Source organism: Corvus brachyrhynchos, unplaced genomic scaffold (assembly GCF_000691975.1).
Source record: "Corvus brachyrhynchos isolate BGI_N302 unplaced genomic scaffold, ASM69197v1 scaffold29, whole genome shotgun sequence".
NCBI lineage: Eukaryota > Metazoa > Chordata > Aves > Passeriformes > Corvidae > Corvus > Corvus brachyrhynchos.
The window spans coordinates 1,514,662-1,537,287 of record NW_008240033.1 but is presented as its reverse complement, the minus strand read 5'-3'; the positions used below and the strand labels follow the sequence as shown (position 1 = coordinate 1,537,287).

Below are 22,626 nucleotides of genomic sequence, written 5' to 3'. Positions count from 1 at the left end.
GGTGACCCATTGAACACAATATGACTTGTGAAAGCAGAATTTGCTGTTACATAATTTGGGCAAGATAAGCAAAAGTATGGATTTAAGTGTACAAATATTTGCTAGATTTAATTCTAAAAGGAAGATCCATGACTGATCATCTTTTTGAGTGAATCAAGCAGTACAAGTAACATTGTCAAACAGTAACATAAGATCTGTTACCAAATATATTTTAGCTACAGAAAAACAACTAAAAACTTACCTTTGCTAGCTGTAGGCAAGCAGGAAATAACAGAAAAATAGATCTAGTGTAATACATTACATTTTTGTTTATTGCTATGATATACATACAAGATAGCTGATAAATACTTTGACATTAAAAGGAATTTAAAAATTTAAGAACTTGAGCAAAGATTATGAGGAATTCATAAATGGTGTATGACCATGACTAAAAAAATTACTCAAGACCCTACTTTTAAAAATTGTTAGAGAGATTGATTTTTTCAAATTCTTACACAAATGAGCTTTAGCTGTCCTGTTCAAACAACACGCAAATGCAAAAGGCATATAAAGTGCTATATTGTCATATAGTTAAGAATAAAATACAAATCCATTTATCTCTCCCATTTCTCAATCTTGGAAAATATTCGGAAGACATTTGGGGAGAGCTTTGAAGCAGTAATATTTCTCTTGCTTTTTCACAAATAGTTTTTCTTCCCTTCTTAATAGGATTTGTTGCCACGCTCTCCATGTTGCCTTTAACTCAAAATCACTGGTTGCTACTTCCATGTTGCACTGACTGTTTCAGGTTGTGTATGTCATCCTTTGGAAACTGTTAACCAAAAAACTATCCATTTATTTTTGATCAAGATAGGACAAACAAATGTATTTTCAAACGATGTTAAAAACTAACAAAAGCTATTGCAGGAGTTTTAGCATATTCTTTGGGTGCTCTTTTAGACAAAGATATTAATTTTGGCAGAATAGCATTCTAAGTATGCCATTTGCCACCTTTGCAAGAAACTTTAAATTTTAGTTAAGCTGTAAAGGCTATAAAAATCATCACATCCTCAATGACTCAGCAGAGTTGACTGAATTAAGACTACCAAGAATTTCATGTTTATGGCACATTCTCAAGGGGTTCTAGCATCCCTACAGAGCATCTCTGCCCTGTTCCAGCCCAGAAGCAAATACACATTTCCTGCATCATCTACTCTGTGCTAGGGTTAACTACAGGTACTGGCCTTGCTGAGTGGTGACCTACTCCTTTTTGTGGCTCTCAGTGACAGCTCTGCTTGTGTTTAAGCATCATGAAAGCAATCTGAACTAGCTCAGGCAAGCAGGAAAGAAGAGCAGCTAGAGGCAAGCAATATAGTATTGTAGGGATTAAAAGGATTTAAAGACTAAGACTAGTAGGGTAAGAACTATGACTCTGTTACAGAAGGGGATGGAACTGGTCAGAAAAGACAGTGGCAAGACATGCATTACATTCCTTCAAGTGCCACTCCAGACAGATGGTGACAGCTTACATTGGGAACATTTTGACTCCTGATCATTGACCAGGACTCCAAAGTGTTCCATGCTTAGAAACACAGGCCAAAGAGACAATCTATGACCCCAGAACTTTATAATTTAAGTATCAGGCCACGAAATAACTTTGCAGAGAAAGTGGCAGAGAATGAGAAAGCTGCTGGCCCATATGGCCCAACTGTTAGGCTGGGAATACCACACTGACTGATTGCCAGTATTTTGTTGAAGGGCAAATTTGAAGAGGATAGTAGATAGTTTTTACATGTTCCTGACTAGTACAGAAGAGAGCACACAGGCCACTTACTGACTGCCTAAGGTGGTGGAGGCCAGTGTAAACATTTTCCCTCTAAAAGGGAGACAGGAGTGGATGGAGGCAAGCATGAAATGGACATGAAGGGGAATGGGAAAACATGCAGGGAGAGTGGAGTTAGTCCAGTCTTCTAAAAGGCAGACGAGTATGGTGGACGACATAAAGCTGCAAAACCTGTCGAGAAAACTATGTCAAATGAAAAAATATCTTTTACTTGTTTTTTTCTAAAAATGTAATTAATTGAAAGAGATTGTCTCAGAACTCATGAGGGTATAGGTTCAGAATGATATTTGGCTTTGCATTTCTTCATTAAGATGTGACTATCCCCTCATGTCCTGCTTTTAACTCCTGTGTTATGAACAAATTATTAGCAGTGCTCAGCACTCCAGCAGCCTTTTCAATTGCATGAATATATCCCCTAATACACCGCTTATTAAGAACGGGATCACTTCCTGAACCTTTATGTGATTCAGATTAATCTGTTTTTCATTGGTGCTTTCCCTGAAACATTAATGTCCTTGGGAAACTTACGGCTATTCTACAATCATGCATCCCTAAATACTATATTCTTTCATTCAATATGCTCATGCAGAACAGTGGAACTGAAGGTCACTCTCCTTTTCTTGATCATTGCCGACATTAGCCTGTCTTCACTTTTGTTTTGGAGTCACCTAATACCACAAAACTGCAATACCAAGTTACTTAGAGATGAAAAAATTGGGTGGTATTCTACATTTTAGAAGTTGGACAGGTATGACAGCAGTTTGATTCTGTTTAATGACCACTTTCAGATACTTCTCATAACTATCAAGAAAATTTCAGGATGAAAGAAGATATTTTATAAAAACGATACAGAAAAACATTGAAACATTTCTCCTCAAGTTGACTTTTTTCTACATCCTGCAGCTTAAAGATATTTAATTTTCTCCAAATAATTGAAAATTCTTTTTGACCATTTCATCAGGGTGAGTTGATTTTTCATCTTAGAGGACAAAGAAGATGGGGACAAACTTCAAAGGTTTGAATGCCATTAACTGACATTTTTCTTGCAAAGCCCAAGATGGTTTTCTGCTTTCTGTAAGTGGAGATGGCATTGCATAAGATACTGTAGAAACTAAAACAATGTGATCTTCTATTGGCTGGAAATGCTTAAATTATGTACTAATAGGAAAATAAAAATCATAAAAATAGTAATTGCCAAATTTTCTGGTCAAAACTGTATTTCCTAGTAGTAAAAATGCATCATAGTAAAGACAAAAAAAAAAGGAAATTAATTTCATTTAATATATATGCCAGCTATCAAGTACTTGGTGTTATATCTTGATTAAAAATAAAAGAAACTTAGCTTCATGCAAACATCTGCTTTCTGTAAGTGGAGATGGCATTGCATAAGATACTGTAGAAACTAAAACAATGTGATCTTCTATTGGCTGGAAATGCTTAAATTATGTACTAATAGGAAAATAAAAATCATAAAAATAGTAATTGCCAAATTTTCTGGTCAAAACTGTATTTCCTAGTAGTAAAAATGCATCATAGTAAAGACAAAAAAAAAGGAAATTAATTTCATTTAATATATATGCCAGCTATCAAGTACTTGGTGTTATATCTTGATTAAAAATAAAAGAAACTTAGCTTCATGCAAACATTTTTCTAGGGGAAAAGAAAATGAACTTCTCATGAAACTGAATCTATTAAAATGTGACAAACGGTCATCTATAGATTCTTCTTAGGAGTAAAACTATGCCTCAAGAAATTCAGCACAGGAAGTAGGAGTCTTACATAATTATTTAAGGTTATATCTGAAAACCCTAGTTCTTGAAGTTTCTTAAAAACGGAATAATTTGATTATGCCCATTTCTACCTCAAGTGCAAGAGACAGAATAAAAAAAATTTCCTCATGTAGAGAGAACTGGGGTATTATAGAAATCAGTCAAACAATGGTTCTAAATCTCACATTAAATTAGATTCCACATAGTTACTCTAGTTACTAGTTCCAATAGTTACTCTATTGCAAAGAAATCTATGAATTATAAGTTATGAATTACTTTATGAATTATTACATAATATCAACTTTGAAGTACATTAAACCCAAAGGCAAATAATAATAATAAATATGGATTTTTGATTTATATACAGCTCATTCATATGAGTTTGTGTAAGTAGATACATAAGCATGACAGAAAAATACATATTTGAGGCTTTTGAGCTTCCCTTAAAATGTCTTTACAATAATCCTCACTTCTTCTATGGTTTCCACCCAAAAAACTGTAGTCTCTCTAAAATAATGCCTAAAATAATATCAAGATGTGACAATCTTGCTGTTTAATTCTTTCACATTTTCAGTAATTTTATCTCTGAAAACAATTTCAGTACATCCAAACTTGTGGTTGCTTTTTGTACCTTTTTCTTTCTATAATTTTTATTGCCCTGTGGTCAGCGTGTTCTAGTTGCTTTCACTTCCAGGTAAACACTGTGTCCAAATCCAGGAGCAATTCCTTGGCCACTGCTGACAGTGGTCACTTCTTTTGTGCTTTCTAACTGATGCACATGAAGTAGAGACATTAGGTGGGAACACAGTGAACTCCCACCACCCAGCACAAATCCAGGGAACTGGGAGGAGGTGAGCAGAAGCACTCCTTGGCTGTTGCCCCACCTTTGCTTTTGCAACATTACTTCCATCCTACTTCACCTTAATGGCCCCAAAATGAAAGATTACTTCACGAAGTGTTTCAGATTAATTCCCTTCCAAATTTCTTCAGATGAAAAGCAGATGTCAGTGCTTTCGTGAGACTAAACTTTTTTCAATTATCTTGACATTGAAAAGCTCAGTGACATTGACAGCTCAGTCAGGATTTTAGATAAATATTACTAAGTTTAACGAGCACATTTTACTGTTTTCTAAAAGCAAACTGATATATGATTACAGGATGACTAGAAGGTTGTGAGACTGAGTGATAACAGGACTGAGGGAGGAGAATGGGTTTGGGTCAACCTGCTACAGACTTCAGACACTAAACCAAGTTTAGTCTAAAACATGCATCTCCCTTCTATCACTATACATGTACGATTATATGATAATGAAGAAGAATTATTGTGTAATAATCATATGATGTTCCAGAAATTTGGTGGCTACTACAAAGATCCTCAGATTGCACTCAGCCTCTGTAATACCATCAAAAAAAATCAAACATATGCTTCCTTCATGCAGCTATCTACACGACAGAATACTTTCAAAGAGATAATATGAAGATTTAAAGGTATGTTTAACACATGTTATCTACATTGATTTCTCTGAAATGATACTTTCCTCAAAGAGAGGTGATGAAAATTTAAACCTGAATAATTTTAAGAATTTTTTATACGCAATTTAATATTACACTATGTGCCAAAAACATCCAGGAGCCCATCTATTGCCTTTCAACTCACAACATACTGTCTGCATAGAAATTTTTTGGTAACTAATACATATAGTGTATGATAAAGCTGGCCTAAATCTATAAAAATTCTGAGAATAGATTGATGCTTTTCTATTCAACACTACACTGACTGGCTTATGAAAAATATAATGCAAACCAAACACCGTCTCCATGGTAATATGTGGGTCAATTGTAAGGAATATGAAGCTAATTGCTGTATTTTCATGGATTATAATAAAAATAATGACCTGCAAGTCAGGATTTCCCCTGTTATTACTAATAATCTGAGTTAAAGACCTTCTGGCTAACAAAGAACTGCTAGACACATTTGCCTAGTGAATAAGTTCTGCTTAATTAAACTTCATTGAGGGAGCTGCTACATATTTTACCAGCTAAAATCAAAACCAAAGCCACAAAAGAAAACAAAAGCCAACTTACAAAGTGGGGATATATCTGTGTTGGCATTGCCTCCTTTAAGATTCATCTTCTGAGCTTGACTCGCAGGAACAGGCTTGTAAGATTGACCTGTGGCTCTGTACATAGCTTGAACCCAGAGTATTCTATCCTGCTCATCATCACTGGCAAATATCACGGTATCGCCTTCTTTAACAGCATTGAAAAACATTCGACCACCCTGAAGACCTGAAGCAGCAAATAAGAAAGTAATCTTGATAAATGCAGGTTACTTCTAAATCACCATTTATGTTTATTACATTACTGGTCTTAGTCTGAGTAAGTGTGTGTGGAGGGGTGTGCTAAAACATTTTATAGGTATTTGTGACCTAGAAATAAGATAAATCTGGAGCTATAAGGATCAAATGGTAATACATGGAAGTAACATAAGTAAAATAAATATAGATGTCACAGGAGAAAATATTTACGTGACTCCACTTTCAATTCAGCTCCAACTTATTTCTTACTAATTTTCTCTGTGTCATATGCTATTTTGCATTTTTTTAACATATTCTCCTTCCTGGTTATTATTTTATTAGCTGGCACTTCCTGTCAACTGTATCTCTTATTGAACAGAGACAGCTCCATACACTTTATCAATGCTGCTCTTCCTTCCTTAGTCCTTTTTCTCGTTCCAGTGTTTTTTGCTCAGAGCATGTAATGAGAACAGCACACAACAGTCAATGTGGCTGTGCTGGGGATTTCTTTACGACAGAATTGTTTTGGTTTTCCAAATGCCTTCTAAGCACTGTTTGCCTTCTCAGGTGTTCTAAACATTGACCCAACATTTTCAAAGATTAATCTTCAATGTCTCAGAAGTCTTTCAATTTTGTAACCCTCCACTGCACAGGTAGAATTGTTTTCCTCTGCATGAGATTTCCCTCTGCCATTTTAATATTAACTTGTGGAGATTTCTCTGATATCTCCAAACTTACTTTTGATGACTATGAGTAATTTTTCTTTCACAAGCATTGTCATCATTCACCTTATTTTCTAAATTACTTATGAATATACATCACAGTATACTGACACTTGCCACCACCATCAAAAAGAGGAAAGGAGAAGGCCGACTAGAATTCACAATTTTTTCCTTGTATTATATGTGGTCTTACAATGTTTCAGGAAACTTTAGTGTAAAGTTCATTTTTCATTAGTCATACAACAAGCTTCTTTCTAAAAGCATGATTTTTCACACCAGAATGTCCTAGTGCAATAATTACCAAAGAACCTCGGGACTTTTTGCTGCTAGATCAAAATGAGCAAATTGAATCAGCTAATTTACACAAACATATTGTGCTTCAGTATCCTACTTCAAAATCATGAAAAGTACCTGTGTGAGGAGCTGTGTAATCCACCGTGTATCCTTCCAGTTGCATCAGTTCCTGAGGCTCAGACTTCTTTTCTCTGTAACTGCACATTGCAAATGTGTATTGGCTAACCTGAATAAGAAAGGACTTCTTAATTATTGAATTCATTTCAGAACTGTATAAAAAATGTACCATAGTTTAAATTAGCTTTCATTTGCACTGAATAAATAAATTCCCCCTTTTTTTTTGTTTCTTTTCCGGAAGTATTTACAGTGTAAAACTTCTCATTCCTTCCCCTTTCTGCCAAAATGAAGGAAAAAAGCCTCCAAACAAAATAACCCATAAATGCACCTCTCTGCAGTTTCCTGAAATACATTTTGGGATGTTGCTTTACGAAAAAATGAAGGGAAGCCATTTAGATTCTGGTAGGGAAAATACACAGTACTGTGGTACTGACCAAATTGCTCAGTATACTGTAAGAGAAAAAAAGAACTATATTCCAAGAAACTGAGACAACAAGGACTTTTATGTATAAAAGTACTGTTTGCAGAAGGAGTGGCACAATTATCGTGAAACTGGAAAAAAGAACATATAATCTGGCCAATTCTAGCTAATGATGGCAAGCATCAGAACCTTCAGTATGATTTTGTATTCCAATTTCTGTACCTTTTGCGTCTGTGTTCTCACCCACCCCTGGGTTGTTTGGCTCACTAGATAAAGTACTGTGTAGGCCAAGCTGCTTGCAGGTGGCATGAAAAATATTAGTTACTTGTCATCAAGTACAATTATCAAAAAAATAATACAGCAGTGAGAATCTGTCACCAGGAGGTTTTTGACTCTGTAGACAGAACAGAAAATTTTAAGGAGAGGTGAGGAGAAACTGTCTGGAAAGACAAAGAATGACAAAGAAAGAAATGCAGTATCTGGGAGGGAAAAGCAATCACTGAAGCAAAACCGAGGTGTTCCCAGCCTTAGATGAAGAGCTGGGAAGATTATAAAAGATGACCAGAAGAAAGAGCATATGAGTTTGTGAACACCTGAAACTTAAGGGAACTGAATGTATAGGCACCTCTGAAACTCTCATCTCCAAGGACTGTAGCATACCTGACCAACAGACTTGTTTTGAACTATAATATAGTTTCTTAGATCTGTAAAATTATGCAAGGATTTACAGATAGGTAAGGAACTCATCTATGATGGATCATCTTTATTTTAACTGCTGACTGCTCAGCTAACTTAGCTGTTTTGGCTACAACTTCAGGAATGATCCTTTTCGAAGTAAAATTTGGACAGCTGTCAGCTTCATTCATGTATTTGCTGGTGCTGTGCCTTTACTCTTTGTAAAAGATTGATGTTTTTTGAAAATAAGGATGGAATGTGTGATTATTAGCTGGGTAATGGTCTAAAAAGATTTCATTATTTTATATATTGGGGCATTTTTGAAACAGGACTATGCTATCTATGTGTATGCAGCTCATGGTGACTGAACATTCCCTGGCACAGCCTGTACAAGCAAAAGGAGCAGGTGTAATAGCTCTCTGCAAAATGGCCATCGGGGCTCAAATGCCAAACTGATGTCTCCAGAACCACAGCAGGAGTCTACAGGGGAGAGAAACTAAACACAGCTCTTCTAGTTTAATTATTTCATTAGTTAAGCAAAGGCAGTTTTACAGGAGGTAAGAATTTGAGAGACACTGTTAGATCACTGAAACTGTGTGTCAGCTTTCCACATCAGATTTGGTACAAACGTTTAAAGGGGCAAACCAAGACCAGCTCAAATATACATAAACACAAAAGACAATCTAGTTCACACAGAAATTCAGATTTACAGGCCAGAAAGGGACTACTACAAGCAGCCAGCCCATCCTCCAGCATGACAGGCACAGCAGAATTTCACCTCCCTGTTTGTGCACTGAGCCCACAGTTTTGCTTCATTCACAGTATATATTTTAGAAAATTACCATATTTTGGTTTAAACATTTTAAGTTATTCCTGGGCTGACAAGCAGGGCCTTGCACACAGGGTCCAGCTGGGAGCAGGACAACCAGCCCCATCGCCAGCCCTGGGCACAGGCCAAGGATGGCCTGGGATATGGGGAACTGGAGACCAGCCCTGCTGTGGCATCTCTGGGGCTGGGGATGATGGCCCCAGGAGGCTGAAACGGGGGTCTGGGCTGTGGGCAGGGACAGTCAGGGCTGGTGGTCCCCTTTGGGATGGGAGCCTGACATGGGGCTCATCCCTACGCTGTGCCCTCTGCTCTAGGTGGGGCAGCAGCACCACCTCCGTCACTGCTTATAGTCCCAAAACCACATTTGCCCTCATGGACAAGCATGGAGGGAGCTGTTGGTTAGTCACACAACTCTAAATCCTTTGCAATTAGAATTATATTTCATGAGTACTTCCTCCTTTTCTTTTCCTTGTAAACTGAACCTACAGTTTTAATTTTTGATCTTTGCACTGTAGTGAAAACATTTTTCAGTTTATTCCATTTGGTTGAATGAAATAACCTGGTAGGACCCACATTCAGCTCTCACATTTTCATGTCAACAATTCCACATAACCACACTGTATAGGCAGTCTGAGCCATCAGAAGGGAAGCTAGCAGACACTAATAATGGAAATGCACAGGACGCCCATATTTTTCAGAATTCTTCAGCCACTGAATGTTTCTGAAGATAAACTTGTGGAAGATCTGGGTGATGTATCTTTATTAATTTTTAACATTACCTCTGTAACAAGACAGACATTATAATGCTGCTGATTTTACTTTATCAAACATACTGCAAACGCGTTCTCTTATTTTAAAGGAACAATAAGTCACAATCAGTGACTTCTTCTTTTTGTTGAAAATTAGACATTTTAAAGTTTTGTCACCAAAGAGATAGATAGAAAAACTCCAGGAGACTTTGTTGGGGAATAAAAGTCTCAACAAAATAATGAAATACAGAACTTGCCTCATTTATTTATGCTTGCAGTTTCTTAAACCCTTTTCCTTATGGTCATCAGTGGCTGCTATCATTTGCTACAGAGAGAATCACCAGCACAGTCTGAAATAACACTTTTTAATATAGATCTGTGACGGGTTTAAGTGTATTATTAGTGGTTAATGGAGCTGTAATTAGCTTTGCCTAAGAATTCAGCAAATTAGCATAAATACTTCATAGAATAATGGGTACTCAAAAGTCAGGAATATGTACAACACATTCTCAGATAAAAACAGAATCAAGCCATCCTCTTGAATAGTTATCTTGGCAGAATAAAAGGCAATCCTCTTCCTACAACTGCATTTACTTGAATTCTGTTATTTTCCAGATGTCCAAACACCTGACTACCAGCTGTTCTATTTTGTAACAAGGTGCAAAACCAACAATCTATGCAGATATGACAGACAGGTACAGAAATGTGAATGGGACTTATGAGGAGTGTCACTAAGGGATGTCCCCATGGGCACACAGACACTGTTCAATGTGCTGGGAGGAAGTGTTACTGCACACCTGGCAGCTGATCCTGTGGTGTCTGCTACAGGCTACCACCGGGCAGCCCACTCCAGCAGCAAGAATTAGCCTGTGTGATTGGTGTGTTTAGAAAACAATTATCCATGAATCAAATGAATGCCTTTTCAAACATTAGACCAGGTGAAATTGAAATGACAGAAGTGGATCTGCATTCCGATTACTGGAGGAAGATATCAGACAGTAAATGAAGTAAAACATATCAGGTCTACCTGAGGCTTTTTACTTAATATTTTACATCCCTGTCATTTTCTGGTTTTAAATTAATGACCTTTTAGAAAAGTGACTGGATAGTAAAGGATAAAAAACAAATATAATGAAGAGATTAAAATTTCCAGCTACTGTAACCTTTCTACAACATTGATCTGTTCTTTTGGAAATCACTAACAACTTGTAATATGTGCAGCAATAATAAAGGTGCACATTACTCACATCACACTCCGAAAAAATCAACATTATTCATCCAATGTCGCAACTGAGTTAAGTTTTCAAAGTATGCGTAAATCTTACTGATAGCCTCTGTCTTAGCACTGAATTTCATGTCCTTGGTATTTTACCACTGTAAGCTAAAAGTTAATCTATAGAGGAAGACTTGTCAATGTGTCAATAATACATCAATACAACAGACTGGTTCATTACTGAATGCTTATTTCACATGTATTGAGTTCAGCTTATTGCCAGTGAATGTATCACAGCAGGACTACATAAATGAGCCACAGCTGTCTGGACAGTAAATATTGATTTAACATTGTATTTTTTATATAGCTTTATTGAATTGATAGTTGTTTTAAAATGAAATAGATGACTAAATCCCATCACAGTACAAAATTCCTGTAATATTCTCCTCCAGTATCTCAATTTCAGCATAGAGAGTAGAAAATAGTTAAAATTAACTTGACTGGAATAAACCGGTCTCCCAGATGTTGGCTCCATATTGCATGCATATAAAGACCATGTGTCTCCTAGATGTACAATTTAAAAATCAGATGACACCTGTGGCTTAGAGGAAAAGAACAAATTCATTCTTTTTGTGAAAGGAGTGACAAGTAGGGTGAGTGTTAAAGAAAAGGATGAAGGACGAGGGAGCACGTAGTCTTACTGGTTTTCTTTGCAACTTGAAATTATTTTCTGTTCACATCCATGCCTTGACAGCTATCCTATATAGAGGTCTTCCCAACAAATATTAATAGTCACAAAACGTCCTCATCTCATCACAAAGGACTTTGGTAAACTCAGAACCTGAATGAATTCTGTAGACTTTCCAGAATCTCCTTCAAATACTCTTGGCTTTTAACATTAATAAAGAACTTGTTCAGTAATTTTCTTTTTTACAACCTTATGATTTTAATCACTTAGGAGTAGGAGGAGACCAGGTGAGTGTGACTGACAGCGTGATAAAGAAATCAGGCTTTCTGTAAAGTAGTTTTAGAAGCTTTTGTTCTTAAAAAAGCCTCGTTAATAGGCTTCAACCTTTGTATGATACTTATGGAGACTCAGAGTTTAAGAGTTTTCTGTCAATAAAACAAAGGAGACAAAACAGCGTTTTCTCAACTGAGTGTGAGGAACATTAAATGTAATCTGTAGACAAACACAAACAGAAACCAATAATTTTTTTTCCAAAGACTCCCAAAAATAATTAATTTCTCTGTTTTGACGACTCAAAATCTACTATTCTATTAATCTCAAATCAATATCACCATTCACTAGCATGCGAAAATACCAACAGTTCCAGGTTTGGACAAAAAGTTATAAAATATGAGCCTAGCACATCTTTGTTTGCTACACCACATTTTCTATAATAATTTTTTAATTTTACCCAATTTCATGTTGAAATGAAGGAAAAAAAAAAGGCATTATTAAAAAAAATCAGAAAAAGTTCTTAATAGTAACTATTGTTGCTTTAATTTCAAAGGCAGGAAATATTTGTTGAGATAGAATAAATTATACAGTAGGCACAATCCATTTTGTGAAATATGACTTTATTTTAAATTAGTGCTGGTAAAAAGCGAGGTCACAAAAATTTCATCCAGAAATTTTTATGTTTCAGTTGAAACATTGCTCTGCGTAGGGATCCACTTATATATATCTCTAAAACTTGGTAACATTTCTGTTTACTAGGTATATAAATTTTAAAAAAATAAGCGGGATGTCTCTGTCCTGCAAGAAGCTTGGAGCAATAGTGCACATGTTGGTTGAAGTTACTGATTTACAAATGGCTCCAGAAATCATACATAATTTATAGTCCAAGAACTATTTTATTTAAATTTCACGGCTGGCTACTAACCTGAACAAGCACAAAGTAGCGTTTTTTCCATCGCTTCCAAACCTTCTGTCCTAGAGCATACAAATACCTGCAAAAGAAATAATAAAGGGAGTGGTTTTCCATCATTAAGAAGCATGACATGAGGAGGACCAAACACAAATATGTGCATTAATTTACTCTAATGAGCTGCTTCTTCAGTGTTGTCATATGCAAAAAGTGTTTTTATTCTATTCACTCATATCATAAAAAGGCAGAAACATTCCTTTTCACTCAAAATAAGAAAAAAATCCAGAAACAAAAGGCTTTTTATTTCACCAATTTTATCTGAAAAATAGAAAAAGTAGCTTAAAGTAGAACACTTTTGACTACACAGAAATACTGAATGTTAGAAAAGCTGAAGTCCCCAACAGTTTTTATTCCATTTAGTTTCCACAGATTTTCTAGTGTTTATTTAGTCTGTGAGAAGTCAGTCCCAGTGATAGTGTGATAAAATGCCCACATAACACAATGTCAGCAGACACACAAGATTAAATTTTTTTCAGAGTAAACTAGAATCTAATTTCCAAACAGAAGCACTTCACTATAAAGACTCTAGGATTACAAAAACTCCTCGCCACCTTAGCAATTTCCAGGCTTTGAATCAGAGGATATAATCAGGAGTATCAACCACTGAGATGAGAAATCACAGATGCTGATACTGTTTGGTGGTAGAGAGAGCATACTCATTACCCAAGAATTTGCAGTGAGTTTTCTGGCATTATAGTGACATTTTTTCTGTCACTGTGGTCATGTTGCACTGTTGTTAACAAAGACAGCAAGAAAAGGATGAGCAGTGAGATTGTAAGCAAGAGCCTATGAGTGGTAAGGATATGCTGCTTAAAACCTGACAGGAGAGCAAAATGTTATGCATGAGATGTCCCTTCTGGCTGGCCAGCTTCTGTCAAGGACATCTGGTACAGCTAGGCTGGCCAAAGGCAGAGCAATGATTGTTCAGACCAATGAATGCTGGCTTCACAGGGCACTCTCCAGAGGATGCTGGTACATACGTTACGAAGTAGCTATAATAACTAGGATGGGAGATGGTTGGTCAGATGACTGACAGATGAACATGGGCCTCTTTGGTAACAGAACATGCTCTGCTGCCCTCTCCTCACTTCTGTGGCTTTGCTGCCCAGTAGTTTGCAACTCAGTCTAAAAACAGAGCAATGAACCAACATCTTATGTGAAATGAGTAAGCAAGATACAGGCAAAACCTTTTTCATACTTGGTGTTTTCATACTTCATACCTGGGTGTACTTTCAAGCACATTTTCTCCATATTAGGCATCACAAAGGGCAAATTTATGTCTGAAATAAACGTTGAGCATCCTGCTTATTAATTGTTTGTCAGATTATGTAGTGGCTCCCTTATTATTATGATGCCAGTGTTTGTCCTTCTTCAAATCCTGCTACACCTGTATTGAAGTTCTACCTTACTTGGTTACTCTGCTTTTTATTTGTATGAAAGGGAAGAAAATTGGCTCTGTGTACACAATTACCAGCTGATGTGGCCTTCTTTGAATAGTCCAGATCTTGCCACAGTCTTTTTAACATCTTAATTCTGTGACTATTATAAATTAAATGAAAAGAAAGGAGTAAGGGTTATGACAGAAAGGGTACAAAAAAAAGGGCCTACTAGTGTTTATTCAGAAATTTATAATATTTTGCAAATAAGGAAGAATTTACCTCACAGACTGATGGTCACACATTCCCCCACAAAATACGAATTGTTTTCCTTTTCAGACATGTTTCAGAGCATTCACTTTCCCCAAAGCACACAACATTGATATTGCCATGCTAATCTCTTTACTATTGTCATAGGGTGGAGGGGAAACGAATTATGAATTTCACATAGCCTCGAAGCTTAATGACCTGAGGGAGAAAAGTAAAAAACTCCACAGGTGGCCTTTGGTCTCTCTCAGTCCTAAGACTGCCTTGTTCTTCATGGTGATTCTGCCACTGCATTCCCCTGCATCCCTTGGAGTATCATGAAGGTTTTTGTGATATGTGTCAGAAGGCAACTGCCCCACAGACTGTTGAAAATACAGTTGAAAATACACAGTACTCCAAAGCTACAGTACAAAGATGTCCTGACCACGTTCCCACCCTCTTGTCTTAAATGTCTACAAAGAAGCCATAGATTAACAAAGGCTTCTGGCTTATCGTAAAATGAGTAACCCAACCTTAGAAACTCTCTGCTAGCTCTTTTTCATTATTAACCAAGCCTGCTGTAGAAATGTGTTTGTAAAATAAGAGGTCTTAAAAGAACATTTGTTATCAGAGAAAAGGTGATCTTTTTATATTACTTGGCTGCCTTTTAAATTACTTTTCATGTAAGATGTACCACCTATAGTTCTGCAGTACAGGCAGATATAATACAAGATATAGTAAATTCGAAAGTATAAAATAAGAAAGCATACAAAAAGAAATTAAATAGCAATGTGCATTTTTATTCCTCCTAAAAATCACTTCCAACTACGCTGCTGAAAAAGAGCTTCCTTGGGAAACGAAGGAGTGGAACATTAACTACCTAACTTTAAAATTCACAGGTCTTACATAGGACTAGGTAACAAAGAAAATAATATTCATAACACAAAGCTGGGATTTAATATAGAAATGCAAAAACTTATGCTGTCTGGTTTTACAAATCACTATAAACACACGGTTATAATCTCATGTTATTAATCCCTCTCTAATTAAACCATCTCTAATGGTACCAATTTTTTTCTAATGTACAAAGTTTCAGCCATTTACAAGGGGTATATCCTGTGCTCATCTTAAGTGTGCCTGCTCCTCAAAGATAAGAGATTAATTCTTACTCAAGACTCTAACATTTATAGTGGAAGAACCCAAACTTCCTAGGCTTCTAGAGTCTTCTTTGAGCTCCTCTTTCTCATTCATTTTCTGTTTGGGGGGAAAAAAAAAAAAAAAAAGAAGCAAAGGACCTCAGAACCTTCTTATATTTAGACAGTAATATCTAGGATCTGTAGACACTGTAGTTGAGGTCTAGAACAGAAAAAATCTACAAGAGCCAGTTTTCACAATTAAATGACACTTGGGTTTCACAACTGGAGCAGAAAATTAATAGGTTAACAGATTCAGAAGTGAGCTAAGCCCTAGAGCTAAGTGGAAGAATGTTTTATTTTTAAGGTGGGCAATTGCATCATTTTTCATGAATCTCAGGTAAATGCCAGTACTGCAAACCGGAACAGAACCTCACAGTCACGAACTCAGAGAGCTGCAGCCTGCTATTTCTTTACCCATGAGTGTATCTGCATTCACCCAGAAGCCACAGTCACTCTCTCCATCCAAAATAATGTACACAAAACGCACAGCATCAGTTGTTCAGACTATTTTAAACATCCTCAGCAGCCACAAGAAACACAGAACAGCAATTCATTCAACCACTGTGCCTTTCCTTAGGTAAAAGATTTAGATTTTGTGCAATACAAACAAGAAACTGATATTCAGAAGTAGCCAGGTCCATATTTCTAAACACTAACCACACCATTTGCTTCAATTTTTCTTGCTCTAATTTGGGTTCCAAAGTTGGGATAATCTAAAATAATTCTTGAATTATTAAAGTTCAGCCATATACAGGGAAGGAAGACACTGAAATACTTCCCCTGTATCTGAACACTATAATAGTAACTGCTTAGATTTATTTGACTTTTCTTTAAGATCATGTTTTGAGAATGTTTAATAAATATTCTGACAAGACTGGTGTTTTCATGGATATTGACACATGTACAGATGACAGACTTTTATTCTGTAAAAATATATAATTTAATAAATGAGATATGTACACGTAACATCTATGTCTGTACAAATGTACATTAGAAAGCATATTTATAGTTAATATGCATTTATAATATTTATAATAATATTTATAGTTAATATAGTTAAACTGCCTTCTTCAGTTTTCTTATATTACTCACATAATTTCCAGTAACTTAAGACTAATACACCTGCTTTTATTCAGCACACAGAAAGTGATCAAATACATTGAGTCATTGAATGCGACCCCAATGTGAAGATTTCCTAACATGTTTTGTACTAATATGAAAATGCAACTAAATGTACAAACCCTGCAATCAATTTTCTGAGACTTTTTCTTTTAAAAACAGTCTGCAATCTTCTTTTCTTCAAAATTATTTAATACTGCTGTCTTGCTCTTCACTCGCTCCCAAATGAAAAGATAAAAATTGGATTTGTATGAAGTCACAGACTTACATGATTATACCTTACAATGCTTACAATATGATACAAAAAATTCCCATTTAATACTTATAGTTAATTTTCCTGGAAAACAAATAAAATTACAAGAAATTACATTTCCACTATAAAACACAGAAACACCTGGATAAAAATGTTTTATATATCATCTCATCTCAGTCAGAAATAGAACAAATAAAATGAACAACCATTATCTTTAAAAAGTCTGGGCATAACCATGTTGTAATTACATAAAGTAATTATATAAAGTTTGAATATCTCTTGAAGTGCATTTCATTGTGCTACTAAAATGCAAAATCATATTGCTAAATATTATAGTTCAGCCTCAGTTATGTGATGACATATGCAGGAAGGAAGACGGCAGCTTATTTGCTCTAAGTCCTCACCTCACTGTGAGAGTGCAGGGTTCTACTTTTTGATGAAAAAAATCAGCACTAATGAATAGCTGAAAAACATAATTGTGTGCAGAATACCGGAGCTATTCACTGAGGGAGAAATGAGAATGGACTTACTCCTTCTACAGAGATCATTTTTAGACCAGCCTTTTTATTCTAAGGAATGAAGCAATCTATCTACATCTTGAATGATAAATTCTCTACTTGTAAAAGGCTTCATTTATCACAAACAATGAAAAAAATACAGAAAGAAAAATCAATACGTGTAGCAGTTTAGTCCAGCAAAGGCCTTTCTTAAAGAGAAACCTCAGTCAAGGTTGAAAGAGCAATTAATGCAGTCTCAAAAATCTGGGCCACTCTGATAGAGTTCGGTTAACATGTGGCAGAAGTAATCATCCACTTGTGAAAATGATTTTCAGTTCATTCTCAAACACCTTTCAGACACTCATGATCCCATTTAACTGACAACAATACAGGCTATCCGTGGGCATCATTGCATTCGCTGAGAGAGCCAATGGGGACCAAATGCCCACAGGCACTTTCAGTCATCCCTGCGCCTTGCATAAAAGGAATCTTCCTTGCACTGCATTCCTCCTTTTATTTAACCCTGCAAGATTAAGAAATTTTTTTGTTTTCAGTAGAGGACGAGAGAGAAAACTGATTCAAGACAACAATATGACCTGGGTCATAAGAAATCTAGCTGTAAACATTCTCAGATTCATTTTAGTACTTTCTGTGCTCTTGAGAAAGAGAACTAAATAAGCCTTCAACAGATGGAATGAAAAAAATCAGCCTAAACTACTGTAATTATGCCTGCTAAGGATAAAGAAATGTTGAAGAATGTCAAGAAAAAAACCATCACAGCCACAGAAAACAGTTCCATTTATTCCAATAAGCAAGATACTCATTGTATGAGCAGGAAAACGTGTGGCTTTTCTTCCTGCTAAACACTTTTCACTTACAGTATAAATGGTTATAGGAATGCTGGACGATCTGATATCCCTAGATTCTTTAACAGTGATGTCTTACTACACTCTAGAGCGCTTCACCATTTGTGAATATGCATGCCAGTACTTAGGGAACCTGTGAAGTGAGTACAGTGGCAACTTGAGAATTATTAATCTAATTTACGTCATATCACGAAACCTATTTGGCGTGTAAATGTGAGTGTTTGTCAAGACAGAAAAACATCCTTTGGCCTTGAGAGAATTCCAGGCAATAAAAGAATGAATCCTTCATCCAACATAAATGTAGAAAGCACTCTGATTCTAATGTAATCTAAATGCAATGTAAACAGGTAATTCAGCAAAACAGCCGGGGCCGAGGAACTGGCATCCACCCTCTGTGCTTTTTGATGCAGCTTACGGACTAGCTCTAAACTGAACCCATGGGCAAAACAGCTACCTGTGTTTTGCAGCATATATGGGTGCACTCCTGAAGGTCATCTCTTAGTTTAACTTAATCTAAAAGGATAACAGTCTGTGACCGCAAAAGCACAGAAAGCAGGAGCTAAGAGAAAAGGAAAAAAGAGAAAGCTGGTTTTCAAAGTGAAAATCTAAATTTAAATTCTGATGTTGAAGTAGTCGAAGAAATCTAAATTGCACTGCCCTCCCTTGAGGATTGACTTTAGCTGTGGAAACAGTTCTTAACATTGACAGACTTTAAATAACTTGCAAGCATCTCGAGGACCCAGAAGCAGCTGGGTGTCCAGCCTAGATATCTCTCCATGTCACTGGAAGCACATGGAACTACAGTTAGATAAAAAAAAAAACCTGATGACCTTTTTTCCAGCCTGGCAGTGATATTATTTGTGATCTAGAAAGCCTAAATGGCTGGGAACCTGTTTGCATGAAAAATTTACTTTTGTTTCTTGGTCATACACATCCACTGACGGAAACAGTCAAAAGGTACTGAAAACTTTGGTGGTAGAGGCCAGAAAGAGCAGTGATCTCTTTCAGACATGATACTTGGCTTTGATTATCTCTGACTGGTTATATACTTTTCACTGCCATTTTTGTATTGACATAATACAAAATTCATTCATAATACAATATTCATAAAGAATACAGACCTCAGCAGAGCTATTTTTTCTTGTAATAAAACATATTAAAAGAATGAGATAAATACATTTTCATTCCAAAAACTAAATTCTAAGTATTTTCATAACATTTGTTGTCATTATCATGAGTAGGTATTTTAAAGTACTTATGAATTAGTATAAAGTGGTATGTCTAAACTAGCAAAGGAATGAGGAGGCATGTTACACTTGGTATCCCTATTTGTGATTTGACATGACAGACAGAAATTATGATAATGAATTAGTCTAGCACTTTCCTTTAATTTGTGCACACAGAAGATGTTTATTCAGAATGATATGATGTTTTAAAAATATTTTTTAAAAATCTTGGTAGCTGGATTTTTTAAAAAAACCCTAAAATAATTCGATTAAAACCACCACTTAAAAATATCACCAAGCCTTTGAAACAAATCAGTTTAAAAAGTCCTCACTTACATAGCATTGTTCTCTTAATAGGAACATTACTTGACACTTGAGTAGTGCTTTATAAACCAAGCAATTACTCCTCACAACATGTCCAGTGCAGGAGGTTAGTACTTCCACATTAATTCCTATGGGAGAGAAACCAAAGGGGAAAAGAGCAAGACTGTTCAGAACTTGAGTTCCTAGTGCACCCTCACAACAGCCCTCACTTTCCAGAAGTTGGAAAATACACTTCAGAAGCTTGTAAAGCTGTTCAGCCTTTTAACTGTGCGTCAAAACATGCAACTCACTTATGATTTAAAAAAAAAGTGAAAATAAAATGTTCCAAAGGGAAACAGCAAGTTAAATATGTTTGTCTTTGCAACTCCACTTTCAGTGATCCTGTTTCCCTTGTATTTTGTATAGATCCAGTGTAAAGTGCTTGGGGGGTATTTCTTCTTCAGAACTTTGCAGATTACCCTTTGGAAGCACCCTTCTGTCTCCCTGTGCTCTACCAGATCCCTACAGTGCAAAGATTCCTAACTTAGCTGTTGTAATTAGTTGCCTGAAAAGAGATGCTAGGAAGGAGGTTTTCTGTACCTAGGAATCATAAAAAGTCAACAATGTGACATGCATGGAAAATGTTTGGTATTTGCAGTCTGACAAAATTATTCATTCTAAGCATAATTCAGAATAATAAACCTGTTTGCTCTTTTCAGCCAATGCTATGAGGTAAAACTTTTGTGGATGAAATGGCTGAACTCAGCGAATAAAGAACAGAGATGACATTGACTGTAGAGATTTCAAAATGTTCGCCATGCTTGGCAGAAAACAATTCTTTTTAGCTGTGCCACTACAGAACCATCAAGAATGAAAAGCACTACAGTACAATTTAAGCAGCAATGGCAAAAATGCAGTTACCTTTTTGGAATTCATACAGAATCTTTGAAATAGCAGTCTCTCGCCACGCTGCAGAAATAAAAAGCTTTTTATTGGGAACTATACAATTTTCTTCTGGATTAAAATTTTGACACTTCATGCTCTCATACATTGGAAAAGTCCCTTTGAATCTAGCAGACTCATGTAAACATTGGATCCAATGAATACCACTTTTCTTTCCACCCAACATACAACAGCAAGAAAACACAATGATGCCTGTATATCAGTGGTGCAGATTGTCTCCATCATGTCTTGAGCACCTCTAAGGAATGTAGGAACAGCGCCAGACATTAATTTCCACTCACACAGCAGTGCAACTGTTGAGGCTTGTTTCCATGAAGTCAAATCAGTTACATTTCATTGTGCATTTTAGGCATTCCTGGACAGGCTGTGAAAGAGAAATTTAATTGCAAGGAATGCTTGCATATGCAAAGAGTCATACCTGGCTCAGAAAGTCCTTCGTCTGCAGATGGGTGGAGTCTGAAAGAATACTCTTTAAGAAGATTAATAAGAAATTACTCTTATAAATTTTCCTAGTCATCTGCAGCTGGCCACAGTGGAAGACGGTTAGATGAATATTTGGTTCAAGACAGTAAGGCTAATCTAATATTCTAATAGTCAATCTGCCTCAAAAAACCTACTGGTGCAGAATGATACCTGTAGGTGATGCTTTCATCAAAAACTAGATTCAAAAAAGTACTTTTACACTCCTGGCCATCTTTTGATGACAATACAAGGGTAAAAACAAGGAAGAAAGCTTTCATAGTACCAACAAATCAGTTTACGGTATTAAAAAGTATCAATTTTTAAAAAACTTTCCTATACAGAATACATGTAGAATTTTAAAGATGCCAGGGAAACAAATAGACTTCTGACTCCATGTCACTTTGGAAGAAACTTCTCCAAAAGAATGTAGAAGCAGCCACTCAAAAGTACTTTCAGGCCTGTGCCTTGTTCTCAACAGGATATGGAGCGAAGCTTGCAGGTATACATCCCCACAGGTTCCTCATATACTCATAATACTGTCCCTAGATTTCTTTGTCTAGAAATGGTGTCTGTGTGTTTTTAACTTTTTAATGGATTTTTGCTTCAATTAATTTCCATAATGGTTTTCTCAACCATTTTAAACTTTTAAAATCTACACCCAGTAAGCAGCACAGTTCCACATCTCAAGTACCTGTGCCTGAAAGCAGCTTGTATGCTTCACACTGAAACTGGCACCCACTAGTACTATTCAGCAATTGTCTTGTGGCACTGGAAGAGAGAGCTTTCAGTGTACAGTAATTTGTATCAGAACCATTAATGTGATTGGATATTTATCTTTGGAAATGCCACACAGAAGCAGACAATCTAAAACTGAATTCCACAGGACTTATACCAGAATACAACAGAAATGCATCACTGAAAAATGTATCCCCTTTGAGAAAGTTCCTCGTGTATTTCTTCATGGCATTCAGGATTTTTAACATTCATTAATGTAATTAGGAAAAAAATTCCTAAGATGGTTTCAGTTTGGATGGTGGTGGGGGAAAAAAAAAGCTATGCAAGAAAGATACAAGCCTACAAAAACAGCACAGATCTGCTCTTGGTCAAAGCTCTTTATAATAACAAATATGTAGAAAATAAAACATTCAAATGCTGTTCCCCCACTGGAGTTACTAAACTGGAACTGATTTGGGATTGGAGCTGTAGAAGTAGGAGTTTAGGAATACAGAATCTACTAACTGTGAGGGAGCATCAGAGCCATCTACTGGGGTCAGTCCATT

At 36.1% G+C, this 22,626-nt stretch overlaps 1 protein-coding gene across 14 annotated transcripts in view; it reads right to left on the bottom strand.

Moving 5' to 3' along the window:
* CADPS2 (calcium dependent secretion activator 2) overlaps positions 1-22,626 on the bottom strand; it is a 243,651-nt gene that overhangs the window by 98,515 nt on the left and 122,510 nt on the right. For 7 of the 14 annotated variants that reach the window (XM_017743771.1, XM_017743768.1, XM_017743779.1 and 4 more), the window contains exons 9-12: positions 12,795-12,861; positions 7,022-7,130; positions 5,677-5,880; positions 242-250 (exon numbers count right to left, since the gene is read on the bottom strand). In XM_017743771.1, coding sequence (XP_017599260.1) covers positions 242-250; positions 5,677-5,880; positions 7,022-7,130; positions 12,795-12,861 — 389 coding nt within the window. The remainder of the gene's footprint in view (positions 1-241; positions 251-5,676; positions 5,881-7,021; positions 7,131-12,794; positions 12,862-22,626) is intronic. The other 7 variants (XM_017743769.1, XM_017743776.1, XM_017743781.1 and 4 more) reach the window with 1 other exon arrangement.